Below are 19225 nucleotides of genomic sequence, written 5' to 3'. Positions count from 1 at the left end.
AAAAATTTAGTTTCGGCCTGGAGGGGATGTGTCACGAGAAAAATCTTATTTCTCTGGACTAAATATACTAACCTAGAATGCCAATTGTAATTTTACCCCTTGCCCTTGACAGTGTGAAAGTATGCAAGTATCCCTCAATGAATACATAATTTTCTAAATTCTATATACAGTGATGAGCGCACTAATATCCGGCAAAATAACGCAAAAGATGGAAAACATATTAAGTTGTGAGATAAAAAGAGATGAACCTAGTGGAGGTGTTAAATTTAGCGATAGTAACTTATAGATTATAGATATAGATAGTAACTTATAGAACATTATATTGATTGTTTCCCACCTTTAGACGTATCGGGCGGGTTTGAGAAATGCCACTGTCACAGTGACAGTTTTAGTTGACATACTCCTCTGATACGTCTAAAGGTGGGAAACAAACAATATAATGTCAATTTATATGTTACTATCGCTAAATTTAACAACTCTACTAGTTTTATTTCTTTTTATCTCACAATTTAATGTGCTTTCCATCTCTTGCACTATTTTGCCGGTTATTAGCTCGCTCATCACTGTATAATAATCACGATAGAGAGAATTCAACAAGTTATGATGCACTGAAAGAAGGGTTTTGTATGAACTTTTACATATTTAAATGGGGGATTCCCCAATGATGTTGCAGGTATTAATTCCTATAAATTGTGGCTACTAAAATGTCCTGATTGAAAAAAGCACAATCTGAGTAAGCATAAAATGTATATTTGGCACTAGGCAATGAACTTATAAAGGAATATGTTTTCATGCCTTATAATAATAAGCAGATCGAAAAGATTAAAAAATGTCATAATATGGCAGATGTATTCCCAGAACTTTTGGATATTACTGAGCTCAGATACAAAAAAATAAAAAGGAGGTGGTGCCATTTGTGTTGTAGAGGCAAAGACAGAAATACAATTAAAATATGTGTAAAGTGTAATAATTTTGTATGCCTAGAACACGTGAAATCAGACAGTTTGTGTACATTGTACAAATAGTATGTAGTTGTTATTTACTCTGTTAGTATCAATCAGTAGAATGTATTTTGCAGTAATGTGTAGTATGCTTTAGTCTAAATTAAATGGGGTCCGTTCGGACCCCGGCCCGTCTTTTGTGTATTATTTTGAGTCCCGTCCAATGAAGGTTAAGTACAAACTGAGGTCACGGAGTACCTCATTTGAAAGGTATTCTAATCACCTTTGTAGGTGAATTGAATTTAAAAATGGTATCCAATTTTATGAAAATAATATACAAACATAATTAAAATGTATATAAAACAAACCTGATATCCATCATCTGTTTTAACCACTAAAATAGGGACTTTTCTATAAGGCGACCATTTTATTGCTTGTCTTAACACAGGATCAACTTCAATCAAATTGTATGAAATACCATAATAATCCAAAAAGGCCCTTACTTTACAGCAGAACGGACATGTTTGGTATTGGTACAGTGTTAATTCTAATCCCATATCTCCAACATTTTTTACCTTAAATTTCACATAATAATTAATTATTAATGTATCACATGTAGGTAAATCATGTAATATAACTGTTAAAAATCACAAGGCCAATTATATTAAATAACATTTAGACATCCCTTTCATGAATGAGATTAGTGAACAATGGGTACTGTATTTTGCCTCTGCTTTCTAACAAGAATGATAGGATAAATATGCACAAGCAGTATTGACATTATATATATATATATATATATATATATATATATATATATATATATATATATATATATATATACAGGGTGGGGCATTAGTGTGACAAAATCCAATTACTCGTTTGTCGTAAGAGATACGAAAAAAAGGTATTTAGGTAAAAGTTGGGGCACATATAGTGTCATATTTTAAAAATATTTTCAAATATACAGGGGCGTCCGTATTGACAGGGTGACACAAACTTATGTTTTTTTTAATGGAACACCCTGTATATTTTTACATTTTTGGATTCTCCTCGATGTTTGCTTTCATAAAATATATAGTTTTGTAATATTATACGAGGTAGTTTAAAAGTTAATTACGTTTTTTTGTTAATTTCGTAGCAAAATCTACACCCTGTAGAATTGTAGTGATTTGACATCAAATTTTCTATTTACATTCAAACGATTTTCCGTATAGTCTACTACTGTTAATTATTAATAGTATAGCGAAATGTTTAATTTTAGTATACAGGGTGGGTCGAAACTCGGAATGAGTATTTTCTGAGTTTTCTTAAATGGAACACCCTGTATTTTAGTATTGTAATGAAATTATATTTTATGGTACTTTTTTATTTCTTAAGCATTCCCTATACCTAAGTGCTTTAATTTGTAAGTTATTCGTCATTCTTTAAGCAAACATTAATTGCAACAAAAATTACGTAAAATTTCATTAGGTAGCCGTGAAAATATCCAATCAAAAGTAATTTTTCGAAAAAAAAAATACATAATAATCTAGCCTAATCCTTAATTTATTAATATTGGATGAGATATCCAAATACATTCGTAGTTAAGGTTGTTGGTGCTTAAAATATGAATCAAACATACAAAATTATGTCTAGTTGGCTATGACAAAAAATTTGCTTAAACATTTGACATTATACTATTTATATAGTTCCAGTTGATTTGATACAATTACTAATATTCATTTTTCTAATGAGGAACGGATTAAAATGGCTTTGTGCTAGGAGAGTATAACAAAAATAAGCTACTTGCAATAAAAATTTATCATCAGCAATTCCCTGATAGACGACAACCAAAAAGAGAAACTTTTGAAAGTATACTAAAACGGTTTCAACAGACTAGATACTTAGATTGTAAGAACGATTGTACTAATATGCAGATCCTCAGTGACACTAAGGATTACATTTAATTGCTGTTTTCTTCACTTACTCACGTTTTTATTCGAGCAGATTTATCATAATCTAAGTGATCAGTCCGTTGAAACCGTTCTAGTATATTTTTAAACGTTTCTCTTCTTAATTGTCCTCTATCAGGGAATTTCTGATGAAAAATTCTTGTTGCTAGTAGCACATTTTTGTTATATTCCACTAGCACCAAAATCTTATTAATCAGTTTCTCATAAGAAAAATACATATTAGTAATGGTAACAAAGCAACTGGATCTATAAAAATAGTATAATGTCAAATTTTTAAGGAAATTTAGTGTCATAACCGACGAGGTAGAATATTGTATGTTTTTATAAATATTTTGCGCACCAACAACCTTAACTACGAATTTATTTGGATATTTTATCCAATAGTAATAAATTAAGGATCAGACTAGATTATGATGTATTTTCTTTTCCAAAAATTGTTTTTGATTAAATATTTTCACAGCCACCTAATAAAATTTCACGTAATTTTTCTTACAATTAATGTTTGGCTTAAAGAATCACGAATAACTTAAAAATTAAAGCACTTAGGTATAGGGAATGCTTAAGAAATAAAAAAGTACCATAAAATATCATTTCATTACAATACTTAAATACAGGGTATTCCATTTAAGACAACTCAGAAAATACTCATTCCGAGTTTCGACCCACCCTGTATACTAAAATTAAACACTTTGCTATACTGTTAATGTTTAACAATAGTAGACTATATTAAAAATCGTTTGAACATAAAATAAAAATTTGATATCAAATCACTAAAATTCTACAGGGTGTAGATTTTGCTACGAAATTAACAAAAAAACGTAACTAACTTTTAAACTACCTCGTATAATATTACAAAACCATATATTTTAAGAAAGGAAACGTCGAGGAGAATCCAAAAATGTAAAAATATACAGGGTATTCCATTAAAAAAAACATAAATTTGTGTCACCCTGTCAATACGGACGACCCTGTATATTTGAAAATATTTTTAAATTATGGTACTATGTGTGCCCCAACTTTTACCTGAATAACTTTTTTTCGTATCTCTTACGACAAATGAGTAATTGGACTTTGTCATACTAATGCCCCACCCTGTATATATATATATATATATATATATATATATATATATATATATATATATATATATATATATATATATATATATATATATATATATATATATATATATATATATATATATATATATATATATATATATATATTATATATATTGATGTGATCTTTATTATTGATATGAGATAATATTCTTATATGTTACTTAATTTAATCAATGTATTAATACTAATCTAATTAATTAACCAGATCACATATCAATATGTTTTCAATCTCAGGGCGAATTATAAATTAATTACTTACTTCCGTGGCTTCTAAATATTTCTTAATGGTTCCTAATCGGGATAGAAAAGAAAAGAGTAAAAAAAATACACATATGGGTTACAATTATAATCAAAATATTTTTTATTTTATTTAAAAAGGCAATCAATGCTTAATATTTGCTATTTCTTATTATTCTTAAACATAACATTTACAAATGGGAATCTTATTTCCTTTTGGTTTTCAATTGAAAGTTTTTATTAACATTTAACTATTAGGAGTTATTAGGAACAACTCTATTTAAGTTTGATGAAGCTTTTCTGATATTATTGATTATGTTATTCAATTTTTTATGTGGAATTTAATACGAAAACCCATACATTCATGTCCAAACAAATGAGACTGACCTTTTCCTGGTGAACTGAAAATGTCCTCACACAAGACCCGTTTCCTGCTATCCTTGGCTGCGATCAAACCTCGTCCTGGCTTCCAGTAATGTTCTCCTTTTGAAAAACTAGCTCGTATAGCTCTCGTTCCTGCGTCTGTCGTGATGCTGTGTTCTACCTTTCTCGAAACTGCTATCAGCTACCGGGACACTCTTGGCTCAAGGAGGTTCTTTTACTCTCGACCTGGCCTACTTCTCGTTCCACGATAGATACTCCACACTCACGGAACTACATCGGCTTTCTCACTCTCCGTACACTACCGTCTACTACTCGACTTCACTTCTCGACAGCTCAAAACATTCTGCTCTCACTTTGTCATCCATTCCCCTACTTTCTAAATATCCCTTCCAGATTCACAAATCAATTTTCCACCACCAACTCTCATTCGTAATATTCCTCAAAACCAATTTTTAATCTTTCTAAATATGCTTAATGGATTTCAAAAGAAAATATTTAATTCCCATTCTAAAATACTTTCTAACTATTTACAAATTTTAATGACCTATTCTCTCTTTCAAATGAGTCTTATTTAGCATAGGCTAATGATCGAAACCTTCCGCGAAAAACGATAATGAACTATCATCTATTTCACTGAGTTTTATTTAGCATAGGCTAATGATCGACCTTCCGAGAAGAACGATAATGGTACGCGTCATTCACTTTGTTTATCTAAGCACATTGTTCCGAGTTTCGTACGCTTATTCTAATCACTTCTTAAAATTACATATAACAATTTGTTGTATACAGGTTGTTTTAAATTTATATGCCCGTGGTTGAGAAAATTGAAATTATTTTATATTAAATTGAACTTTGTTTATAATTATCAAAATTTAATTTTCATATCAAATAGAAATATAACAAATCCCCGCCTTGTATTCGATAAAATTTATCTGCATTTTTAAATAAATTTTCTCGAGGCAAAACCAACTCCCTGTATATTTCCTTACTTTAATCTACTTCTTATATCCTAACTTACTATCTACTTCATGTAATTCTGTCTTTTATTCGTGATATTTGTATACATCGTGAATATTATAAATTCCTCGGATCTTTTCCGAGTTCCTGTGCCTCAACTCGTAACTATTTATCCCATTTTCATTATTCACGATGTACGGGCCTTCGAAAACAGGCATCAACTTTGCGCAAATGCCCCCAGGAAGATTTGATACTCGTAATGCCCTCACGAGTACTTTTTCACCCTTTTGGAAAGTCACTGGTCTTCTTTTTCTATTTTGTTCCTGTCTTTGGATATATTTTTCGTTGCTTCGCCGTAATCTTCTCTGTACGGTTTCAATCACCTGTTGATATTCTTTTGGCTCTTGGTCTTCCCATGGCCTTATCGGCAATACACCCTTCATGATGTATTCTGGGGTCTCTTTTGTTACTGTGCTCGGAATTGTATTTAGATACCTTTCTATTTCCGCCATTTTCCTGTCCCAGTGGCGATGTTGACCATCTGTTGCAATGCGAAGAAATTTCGTCACTTCCTGTATGAATCGTTCCGAAGGATTACTCTGTGGATGCCTGATGCTGACAAAATTTGTCTCTATTCCTCGTTCTCGAAGTTGTCCCTTGAAACGATCATTTCGGAAATACGTTGCATTGTCCAGTAGGATCTTTTTTGGTGTTCCTACTATGGCTATAAAATTGTCGATTTTTCTTAATATTTCCTCCCCCTTTGTGGTGCGGCAACTATATAATTTTACGTATTTTGAAAACACATCCACCATTACCAGAATATGTTTGTTCCTTTTAGTGGTCATAATTAGATCGCTTAACATATCTATTGCTACAATGTCTAGTTTGTTTCGGGCTTCAATATTTTTGGCAACATTTTCGTTTTTGAAATTCCGACTCTTATATTTTTGACATACATCGCACTTCTGGGTAATTTCCTTTGCAATGCGGTAATCCTGTCGGCTGATGTAATTTTCCCTAAAAACGAGCCAAACTTTTCTGCTACCGATATGCCCATTGTCCTCATGTAATTTCTTTATTATCTTTTCGGCCAATGTCTGTGTCACTAAATATAGTTCCTTTCCGTCTATTCTCTTAAAATATATGTCATTTTCTACTTCCGCTCTTCTTTTCTCTCTTTCCTCTAGGTCTTCTTGGTTTGTCCTTATCTCATTTAACGAATATATCCCTTCTTCTTGTATTAATCTATTTAGTCCCACCTGTAGAGTAATTGTTTCCTTTTTTCCCGTGTCCTCATCCCGTGTTAGAGCGTCGGCTATTATGTTGTCTTTTCCTTTTATATATCGGAACTCAAAATCATACTCCTGTAATAATAGAATACCTCTATGTATTCTATTATTTACTAATCTATTCTTCATGATATGTACTAAAGCTGCATGGTCTGTTTCGATTGTGAATTTTGCTCCCAATAAGTAAAACCTCAATTTGTTTACGCAATATAGTACACTGGCAAACTCCAATTCTGTAACACTATATTTTCTCTCATGTGTTTTAGTCACTCGCGATATAAAACATATCGGCACTTCTTGGTCGTTTTGTATTTGAGACAGAACTCCTGCAAATTTTTGTATGGACGCATCAGTTCGGAGTATAAAAGGTAAATTGTAAATGGGGTGGTATATTTTCGTTCCTTTTGCGAATTCTCGTTTTAATGTTTCGAAAGCTTCCTCCTGTTCTTCTTTCCAATTCCATTTTATTCCTTTTTTAAGCAACTTTATCAGAGGGATTTCCTTTTGGCTCAAATCGGGAATCAGTTTTTTAAAATAATTAATCGTGCCAAGAAAACCTCTCAATGTTTTCAAATTCGTTGGTCTTGGGTATTCATCTATGAGCTTGACTCTGTCTTCGGATAATCTTACTGTTTTGGTGTCCAATTGAAAACCCAAATAAATGACTTCTTTTTGAAAAAATTGACATTTTTCAATGTTTAATTTCAATCCCGCTGTGTCCAATTCTTCCAGAATTATTTCTATGTGTTTCAGATGACTCTGAGTATCTTGTGAAAAAATTAATAAATCATCGATATAATGAACTATGAAATCTTCGTGGCGATTCAAAATGGTATGTAGAGCTCGGACGAGTGCAGCACAAGCACTCTGCAATCCAAACGGCACTACCTTAAACCGGTAGACAATACCATCAATAGAAAAAGCGGTGTAGTTTCTACACTTTTCAGCTAACGGTATCAACCAAAAACTGTGTTTTAAGTCAATTTTCGAAAATATGTGTGACCCGGTGATTCTTCCAAAAATGGCCTCGATGTTTATAGGTGATTCATATTGTGATACAGTGTGCTGGTTGATATTCCTGGCATCTAAACATAATCTCAATTCTCCACTGCTTTTCTTTACTATCACAATCGGGTTAACATACGGTGAATCACATCTTTCGATGATTTGATCTTCCAACATTTTATTTATTTCTTCTTTCACCTCTTGTCGATACTTGTATGGAATCGGGTAAGTCTTTGATCGAAAATTTCCCAAGTTTTTCACCTCAAATGAATGTTCGTATTTTTTAGCCACTCTGTTTTCCTCATTGATCAAATTTTCGTAGTTTCTTAACATCAACCGCAATTCTTTTTCTTTCCCTTCTCCACATATCAATTTTCTGTCTTTTTTCTCAGATTCTTCACACATGTTTACCGTGCATTCTGCATCCTCGTTTGCATATACCTCCTCTTCAAATACCACTGTTTCAATCATATTCTTTTCACTTTCATTTTTTAGCTTTATTTCTTCTTCTCCTGAGCCCGTCTCTTCTTTTGAGGAATCCCAGGTTTCCTTTGTTTCTGATACTCTCAAATTTTCTTCTTCTGGGCTCAACTCTTCTTTTGAGGAGCCACAGGTTTCATTTTCTTTTATCTTTTTCTGACCTTTTCTCCTTTTTCTTCTTTGTCCTTGCTTCGCTGCCAAATTCATTTCCACTGTTTGTTCTTTACCTGATTCGTCCGTATTTTGTTTCTCATGTTCCTTGTCCTGTTCTTTTTCTTTTTCTTCTGTTAGTTTCATCGTATTATTTTTAAAATCTATCACTACATGTTTTTCTGCCAATTCGTCCACTCCTACTATCATGTCATGTGACATGTTTGGCATTATTACACATTGTAGTGCATACATATTCTTGCCCAGTCGTACCATTACTCGTATGCCTTCATTTATAGTTGCCAATGTCCGTTTGTTTGCGCCCACTAAATTTACCCTAGGTATTTTATAAATTAAATTTGTTAAGTTAACTTCTTCTATTAGTTTTCTGTTGACCAATGTTATTTCAGATCCAGTGTCTATCATAATTTTAATTGGTTTCTCGTTGATAAATCCATCCACAAATTTTAAATTAACTCCATTTTTCTTTTCGTTGTTTCCTGCCAATTTAATAAACTCCTTGGGGTGACAAAAGATTCCTGTTTGATTTTTGGTTTTTAGTGAGCGCCGTCGTGAAAAGACGCCGGTTGCTCATCGTTGTTTATATTTTCGTCATAATGTCTCTCTCCGTCATATTCATCTGTCTGGGTATTATTTACTTCTCTTCTATTTTCTCTTGGTCTGTCGGATCTGTTTCGGTTTTCTCGATATCCCTGTTCATTTTGTCTACCATTATTTCTGTTTTCTTGATTTGAGCGTGTGGTGTTTCTATTCTGGTATTCTCGATTTCTGTCCTCATTCCATTGCCTATTTCTTTGTTCATAATTTCCTCTTCCGTTGTCTCTATTTTCGTTTTCCCTTCTGGGATTAAAATCTCGTCTTGTATAGTCCCTCCTATTTTGATTTCTATCTCTGTAATCTTGTGTTTCTCGGGGCCTGTAATCTTCTCGCGACCTTCTTGATTTTCTTTCTCTTAGACGTGATTCTCTTATTTGTAGGAATTGGCATAAACTATCTATGTCTTTGTAATTTTGCAATGTGATATGGTCTTCCAGCGTTTCCTCGAAATGTCTTGCAATCAGTTCGACTAATTGTTCCGATGAGTAATTATATTGTAAATGTTTTGCATTATTGTAAATTTGCAAAGCATATGGCCTTTCTGATACACCCATCCTATCATTGTATTTCCCATTTTGCAATTCCTTGTTAATTTCCAATTGTTGGACCTTTCCCCAGAAATAATTCAAAAATTTTTGTTCAAATTGTTGCCAATTGCCGAATTCTTCTTCTTTACTATCGAACCATAGGCTTGCTTCATATTTGAGATGGTTTCTGATAGTTTCTTTTGCTGTATCGAAATTTCCGATGTGTTGTATTTTCTTTTTCAGGCTATTAATGAACGGCACTGGGTGTAATCTTCTTACATCCCCGCCAAACCTTATCTTCACGTCATCTGTGCTATGTATAACCATTTCTCTTCTTTCTCCGACATTTTGTTGCGTATTGATTTCCGCAATCTTTCTTTCCACTTCTTCTATGTCTGCTTGAATAGCGTTTTGCAACTTGTTTTCCAAACTTTCCATTTCTTTTTTCTGGCAATTCGTTAACTCCTTCATTTTATTTTGAATTTTCATTTCTTGTTCTTTCATGTGGTCCTTCATTCTCATTTCTTGTTTTTGCATGTGATCTTTAATTTTCATTTCATACTTTTCTATGCGTTCCTCTATTTTCTTATTGTTCTCTTCTATCGCTTGTTTTGTTTCCTGTTGATTGTCATCCATTTTTTTCTCCACTTTATCCATTTTCTGATCCAATTTTTGTTGTGTTTCATCCATTTTTCGATCCACTTTTCGTTGATTGTCATCCAGTTTTTGTGACTGGAGTTGCATCAGTTGTAATAGTTTATCTATTCCTGATAATTCTTGCTGTTCTGATGCCATGATTGTCGTGTCTAAAATATCTTCTTGGTCTGAATGTTCTTTTTGTTTTTTGTTGTCCTTGCTTTGGCTTCTTGTCACAGACATTTGTTTTCAAGAAGTATTATCCCCGCCAAATATGAAATTTTACTAGTATGTTACCAAGACGACTTTTTTTTTTCCCAAATATTATAAATTGTCAATAAATATATCAAATGTAAATATCGTAAAAATAAAATATTAAATCAGTTATGTAAAATTTGTACCTAAAGAGATCTAAAATTTTATGTTATCAAATGTAAGTATCTCACTTTTTACCACAGGCATATAAATTTTCAAATACCGGCTTTACTCTTTCTATCCTTCAAATTTGCCACTAGAAATACTTTACAATGCTTTCCACGTTGGACGACAGTTGATGTGATCTTTATTATTGATATGAGATCATATTCTTATATGTTACTTAATTTAATCAATGTATTAATACTAATCTAATTAATTAACCAGATCACATATCAATATGTTTTCAATCTCAGGGCGAATTATAAATTAATTACTTACTTCCGTGGCTTCTAAATATTTCTTAATGGTTCCTAATCGGGATAGAAAAGAAAAGAGTAAAAAAAATACACATATGGGTTACAATTATAATCAAAATATTTTTTATTTTATTTAAAAAGGCAATCAATGCTTAATATTTGCTATTTCTTATTATTCTTAAACATGACATTTACAAATGGGAATCTTATTTCCTTTTGGTTTTCAATTGAAAGTTTTTATTAACATTTAACTATTAGGAGTTATTAGGAACAACTCTATTTAAGTTTGATGAAGCTTTTCTGATATTATTGATTATGTTATTCAATTTTTTATGTGGAATTTAATACGAAAACCCATACATTCATGTCCAAACAAATGAGACTGACCTTTTCCTGGTGAACTGAAAATGTCCTCACACAAGACCCGTTTCCTGCTATCCTTGGCTGCGATCAAACCTCGTCCTGGCTTCCAGTAATGTTCTCCTTTTGAAAAACTAGCTCGTATAGCTCTCGTTCCTGCGTCTGTCGTGATGCTGTGTTCTACCTTTCTCGAAACTGCTATCAGCTACCGGGACACTCTTGGCTCAAGGAGGTTCTTTTACTCTCGACCTGGCCTACTTCTCGTTCCACGATAGATACTCCACACTCACGGAACTACATCGGCTTTCTCACTCTCCGTACACTACCGTCTACTACTCGACTTCACTTCTCGACAGCTCAAAACATTCTGCTCTCACTTTGTCATCCATTCCCCTACTTTCTAAATATCCCTTCCAGATTCACAAATCAATTTTCCACCACCAACTCTCATTCGTAATATTCCTCAAAACCAATTTTTAATCTTTCTAAATATGCTTAATGGATTTCAAAAGAAAATATTTAATTCCCATTCTAAAATACTTTCTAACTATTTACAAATTTTAATGACCTATTCTCTCTTTCAAATGAGTCTTATTTAGCATAGGCTAATGATCGAAACCTTCCGCGAAAAACGATAATGAACTATCATCTATTTCACTGAGTTTTATTTAGCATAGGCTAATGATCGACCTTCCGAGAAGAACGATAATGGTACGCGTCATTCACTTTGTTTATCTAAGCACATTGTTCCGAGTTTCGTACGCTTATTCTAATCACTTCTTAAAATTACATATAACAATTTGTTGTATACAGGTTGTTTTAAATTTATATGCCCGTGGTTGAGAAAATTGAAATTATTTTATATTAAATTGAACTTTGTTTATAATTATCAAAATTTAATTTTCATATCAAATAGAAATATAACAATATATATATATATATATATATATATATATATATATATATATATATATATATATATATATATATATATATATATATATATATATATATATATATATATATATATATGTATTGACAGAAAATGGGAGCTTAGCTCTGCAACAATTGCTGGTTTAGTTTTATAAATTCTACTTTTCAATAAAAATAATCTGTAGGATTCAAATCAGGTGAATGGGGAGGTCATTTAATACCACCTGATCTACCAACCCATCATTAAGGAAATGTCTGATATAATCAAAACCAAACACCAAACAAAATGAGCTGACTGGAGGTTGGTCTTCATAGGTAGCATTTCATAATTATCGCTTGTTAAATTTCCTTCTATGAAAACGGCCCAATTAACTGAGTACCTACTCACTATACCCAACCATACATTTAATTTTTGTGGTTTTTTAGTATAATTTTCATGTAGCTTGTGTGGAGTTACCTCACCTCAATACAATAAAAAGATCTGTTTCAAAGGAAATCAATTTGGCATCTTCCAAATTAACATATTTTTCTTTGTTCGAGTCTCATCTTCAATATCGCCCTATTAGAGGTAAAACTCACTAACTACACTTTTCAGAAACTGGAGAAAAATCGATTTAAAGGTACAAATTGTTTTTTAAATTCACCTGACTTGAATATTGGAATTATTTGAAGGCAAGTTTAAAGAATAAATAAAAACAAATATTTTAAGCCATTTTTCGTCACAGGAACTATGATATAATCAATATTAGATCAATGATCATCATTACTTGATGAGTTTTTCCATGAACACAATTTTTGGATATTAATATCCTATTAGAGGTAAAACTCACTAACTACACTTTGTACTTGACGAGTTTTTCCATGAACACAATTATTGGATATTGATAAGTTAATGAATTTGTCTCCATAAACTATCATAACTGAAGTTATGATTTAAAATTAAAGAAATAAGTAACAAAAATGCATTATATTACAAAATGTTAAACCTAAAACAGATTATCTAACATCTAACGGAACTAAAGCTGAAAATCTGGTAATGGTAATGAAGAAAATGTTAATAAACAATTAAATGAGTTTCTACAAAACTGTTCCCTCTAGATATCAAAAACAGAAGTTAATAATTGTTGAAATATCAACATCCATTTTTATATTTACTAATTATTTATTGTTTGAAAGATCACTAAGTACCGATCCGGCACTCCAGATTGTAAGAAAAAATTCACAAAGTGCAATAATAGAAGAAGAAGAATTTATTCAAAAATTAAGTAACCCTAATATACAGTTACAATTGAGATATTTTATAATATGTATATACAATTTAAATTATTTGACAATAGAAAAGTGTTATTAAGATACAATATCCAAATCATAATAATAAAAATAAAACAAAAAACAAAAAAACACTTAAAATATTCCATTACAATACAAGCATTAAAAATACTACATTACTCAAAATATTACATTAAACTACAAGCAGTTAAAAAACACATTTAGAAGCCACATTTGACATTAAATACGATTTGCAACATAATTTTTTAAATTTCTCCTATACATGTCAATTGAGGTCTTCAACTTGAGTTCCGTTGGCAACTTATTGAAATTATCAAAACCTTTCGAGAAAATATTTAGGTGCCAATCCATGTACAATTCTAAAAATCAATATCATGGTCAAATAAAAAAGACGTTGCGATACAGAAAACCACTGCAAAGTATTCAACATCAATGTGACAGGTGTTAATCTACTTGTACGTAAAATGATCCTCATTCCACGATTCTGTAATTTTTGTAATTTGGCTAGTTGGTTAAGATTTAAAAGATATAAGATGGATGCACAAAAATCAAAATGAGGTTGGATTATCGATTTATATACAGTGATCCTTGACTGAAGTGACAAATTCTTAGAAATTCTTGTAAAGAAATACAATTTTTTTGTGAGTTTTTTACACGTATACTCAAGATGCTTGTCGAATGATAGAGTATTATCTAATTGAAAACCAAGATATTTAATTTGTGTCACTAGTTCAATTGATTCCCCACCAATGTTTAACATTATATTGTTAGTATTAAGACTCCTGTACTTAAATTTAGATGTAACTATCATGGCTTTTGTCTTACTTACGTTTAATTTAAGTTTATTAAGTTTTAAGTATTTAGACACTGAACATAAAATGTGATTCATTTTGTCAACCGCCCCTTCAATAGAACTATCGCTACAAGCCAAAAGGGTATCATCAGCGAAAAGGTTAATAAATTCACAGTCCACAAACAAATTTATATCGTTTAAATATAATATAAAAAGCAATGGTCCAAGTACACTACCCTGCGGTACACCAACTTTATTACTGACAGTTTCGGATAATACATCAGAGATTTTTACTCTTTGCTTTCTGTCAGTTAAGAAGTTCCTTAGCCAATTCAGAACAGCTCCATTAATGCCATAGGTTTTTAGCTTATCCAATAAAATGTATCTATCAATCGTTTCAAACGCTCGTTTAAGATCTAGAAAAACTGCAACTGTATAATTATTTCTATCTATTTCTTGTTTAAATTTACATATTGAGAGTTGAGCAGCCGCTTCACATGAATGATTCTTACGAAAACAGGATTGATGATTAATTAAAATATGGTTCAAATCTATGTGATCAAGAATTTGCTCGTATACAACCGTTTCCAATACTTACTCCAAAGCCGGTAACATGTTGATAGGTCTAAATTCGCTCGACTTAATAGTATTTGTCACTTTAGGGATAGGAACAACTGTACTTATTTTTAAGTCAGATGGAACAATGCCACCATCTAGGGAAGTATTAATTAAATTTAAAATAACATGACCTATGGTTTCAAATACTTCTTTAATCATTTTACTACAAAGAACGTCTTGTGATGTGTCTTAGGTCAGAAAGTGATATTAATTTAAATTTTGTAAAGGGCATATTTATATAAATTACTATTAACGTTAATCCAAGAATCTTGTAATTCCATACTGTTAACTATACCCTCTATGCTATTAACATAATACACATTAAAATTGTTTGCAATGTCCACCTTATCATGACATACGCTTTTCTGACCATTAAACTCAAATTCTATATTATTTGGAAAATCCCGACCATTCCTGTTAACTAATTTTTTTAAAGTCTGCCACATTAATTTAGAGTTATTTTTATTTCTGTCAATGTTATCAAAGTAATATTGGTCCTTTTTGACTTTCAACACATTCACAACCTCATTTCTAAGTTTTTTAAAAGTTAACCAATTATTATCCCTCTCTTTACCCAAAGAATTCTTAAACAACTTGTAGCTGCTATCCCTAGCTCTTATTTTATTGGCTACTTCATTATCAAACCATGGCAAGTGACCCCTACAACTACACGTTTGGATGGGAGATACATTATTTAATGTTCTACCACAAGTATCATGTAACTCTTGGTATAAAATATTTACATCAACATTATCCAAAGACCAACGGTATGAAATCAAATCAGTTTTAATTTTATTCATATTAGTACTACTTAAGTTCCTAAAAGATCTTGATAAATTAGTAAAGTTATTAATACAGTTTGAAAAATTCACTGAAATTACTGAATGATCGGTAATTGCAGGTGAAGAATGGACATCAGACACGCAATTATTTTAATTAACTAACACATAATCAAGAAGAGTTTTACTTACATTAGTAATTCTGGTGGGCTCAGCAGTTAGCTGGCTAATCCCATACATTGTTAGTATATTTTTAATTTTATTAGTATAAAACTGTTGCTTAAGTAATCCAAATTAAAATCCCCTACTAAAATACATAAAGAATTAGATGCAAAAAGTTCACAAATATCCACAAATTTATCCAGAAATATTGCATCAGAGGAAGATGGAGAGTGGTACAGACAACCAACAACCACTAGAGACGAACCAATTGCTATTTTTATAAATTTGCACCAATAGGTTCCCTCCAGAGTAAAAGTTTTAAAAACAGAGTAGTGAAAACAGTTTTTTACATAGATTACATTGTACCCCTCAATGTTAATTTCGACATCTTCAATGTCATTAGTTATTCTAGCTTCACTTACCAAGATTAATTTAGGATCATATGGAACCAAACATCCTTCAATTTGATCTTTATTGCATAGAAGACTTTGGGCATTTAAATATAATATATCAGTCTTAAGACGTATACTAGGGTCATATTTTAGTTTTTTCTTCTAATAAGTCCATTATTATTAACAATAGTGGGTTTGTTATTAATGTATTTAATAGTTTTGGTATTATCCCCTGCTGCAGTGATGTTTTCAAGGTCTTTCTTTATTTTCTGGAAGTATTCTCTTTGAAGCTTAATTTCATCTGCCGAAATTTTTACTCCAGGAACTTTAATCTCCTTTTTATTTTTTAATATTTGTTTAACATCTTCATTAGATTTTAAAATAACTTTAACTGGCCGAGCTTTGTTGACCGTGAATTTACCAATGCGAAATACTTTTAGATTGTCTTTTTCTATTGAAAAATTTTCCAAAACCTTTTTAACCACTGCATTATCCTCTTTATTACGTTCGCTCTGAATGTTTTTGTTCAATTCATTGATGTTGTATATAATTGTATTGTTTGCTCTATTTTGTCTGTCCCACAACTCCGAAATAACATTCTCCATATTACAATTATCAACAGTGTTTACCGGACTGGCAGTACTAGTGTTACATTGATCTAATAATTTATTAAGATTTTCTTTCATCTCAGCAACCTCCTTAATAAGCATTGGAACTTTGTAAAAACCTTCCTCACAGGCATCACAATAAAATTTCAATTTTCGTTTGGTTTTTAACTGTAAGCACTTGATCTCTGATGCCATTAGATCACCACATTCCATACATAATAGATTTTTACAGCTATCACAGGAAAATATCTGATTCATATCAAAATCACCTTTATAATTGGAACACTTATCCATTTTAATGACTGAACACCACTGTCTACAGACTAATAAGTTTTAATGAGTTTTACCCTGAAACCAAAATTCAAAAGAATGCATTCCAGATTGTAAGGAAAAATTCACTAAGTGCAATAATAAGTTTTAATGAATTTTACCCTGAAACCGAAATTCACAATAATGCACTTAGTGAATTGTACCATAAAATTATCTCAGCAATTAGAAGAGTTAGAGCCTCAGGTGACTTCTCCAGGGCTGGGCAGTACCATATTGAGTTCAAATCGATGAAAATGTCAAAATCTCAAAAAAGTGCACTTAGTGAGTTTTACCTCTAATAGGACGATATGGTCTTACTTTTTGGGGTTATAGTGCAGCTGCCCATTCCATTGTAATTTTTAAATTACAAAAAGAGCAATAAGGTATCTGTTTGTTATCAGAAGAACAACACATTGCAGAAGCGACTTCAAAGATGACGGAATTTTAACACTTCCTTCTTTATATATTTTAGGAACTGTTTGCTTAATTCATAAATACCTACATGTCTTTCCAGCAATACATAATCATGACTACTCTACCAGAATTTCAACCTTTGATGTCTATTTACTGATCCCATCCACTGAGTTAGTAAAGCAATATACCTATTATATTATATTCTGCGAAAAAACTATACAACCATCTCCCTTTACAATTTAAATCTCCAACATCTTTCCCAAGTTCTGTAAAGTGACAACATTCTGTCTATCTGAAAGACCATATTATTCAGTAGAAGAGTTTCTTAATGAATAACTAAGAATTACAGTATCCTATGTACAGTTTGTCAAATATATGGTGATACTTGGCCTGTTGATATTATGCTCCACCTACGATGCGCAGTCAACAGAAACCCAATTTACTGAATGTGCTCCCACTTATTTTTCTACACAAGTAGACAAAATCGCCAAGTATCACTGTATATTTGACAAGCATGTGTCATATGCAGCAGATTTATGCCATTTTAGTAAATTGTATTTGTTATTAATTATTTTTTTCTCTGGCTCTTTTTGTCTTGTCTATAGAATTGTAAAATTTTCAATGACAATAAAGTATAGTTCTATTATATTCTAAAGCAGTATAAGCATATAAAACATTGTAAAAACAAAACCAAAGGATTATGCACAGAAAATGTTATTATAAACATAATTTAGATATGGTAGTTACACAGAAAAAATTTATAGATCTATATTTACGATAAATTTAATATCCGAAAATAATTGGTCGTGACTAAGGAGGACTTAAAATTTAAATAATACAAAAAAATTTAAGTATATAATAATTATAGACAACTTACAAATCTAGTAGGTTTCATGGATGGCATCTCCTTCACTTGAGCTATTGTGATTTCTTCATTTAATATATGTGCTCGAGGCTTATTCATATAATGAATAGAGTAGCCGGTACCCACCAGAGCTCCTACTGTAATACCTGTAAGTCCAAGTCTGAAAGTACCCCTTTTAATGTTTCTAGATGTGCTGGTTGTAAAATTTTTGAATCCATTCTTTACTAAATTCGGTCGGTATGAGAATAGTAAGGTTCTCGTTACTATTTTGTTTGTAAAATTGAGCATTTTAAAATTTTGTGTTTAAATTTTATATTTAGACAACTCTCAACAATTTGACGTTTAAAATTAAAGTGTCTAACCTAAAAATATCATCTTCTTTTTTAGTTTGTGATGGTTGACACAGGATCACAATCACAGAAGATAAGAAACAAGATGGAACAGATTAGAGATGGCATATTTGAAAATTTATAAAAATAAATCAATTTATTAGTTTTGATAAAAGTGTTATCAAAACTCAAAAGAACAGTTGACAATTTTTCGTTTTATTATAATTTTTTCTGTTTTTGTTTTTTTTGTTTTCGAATTTGGTTGAATTTCAGGCTAAATAAAATTTATTTCCTTTGTCTAGTTTTCAAACACGCAAGAAATTTAAAGATTTATATGAGGTCAAACTAACTATTACGTTTATATGGGATTAAGCGACATTAATTAAGCGATTATAA

The 19225-nt window shown here is 31.2% G+C and overlaps 1 protein-coding gene across 1 annotated transcript in view; it reads right to left on the bottom strand.

Annotated features, from left to right (window-relative positions):
* LOC126885729 (prostaglandin E synthase 2) overlaps positions 1–18864 on the bottom strand; it is a 32683-nt gene extending 13819 nt beyond the window's left edge. The window contains exons 1-2 of the mRNA XM_050652498.1: positions 18513–18864; positions 1310–1516 (exon numbers count right to left, since the gene is read on the bottom strand). Coding sequence (XP_050508455.1) covers positions 1310–1516; positions 18513–18788 — 483 coding nt within the window. The 5' untranslated portion in view covers positions 18789–18864. The remainder of the gene's footprint in view (positions 1–1309; positions 1517–18512) is intronic.
* Between the last annotated feature and the right edge of the window lie 361 nt (positions 18865–19225).

The sequence above is a fragment of the Diabrotica virgifera genome, chromosome 5 (genome assembly GCF_917563875.1).
Source record: "Diabrotica virgifera virgifera chromosome 5, PGI_DIABVI_V3a".
Taxonomy (NCBI): Eukaryota; Metazoa; Arthropoda; class Insecta; order Coleoptera; family Chrysomelidae; genus Diabrotica; species Diabrotica virgifera.
The sequence above is the reverse complement of the archived record's forward strand: the minus strand, read 5'-3'. Positions and strand labels throughout refer to the sequence as shown.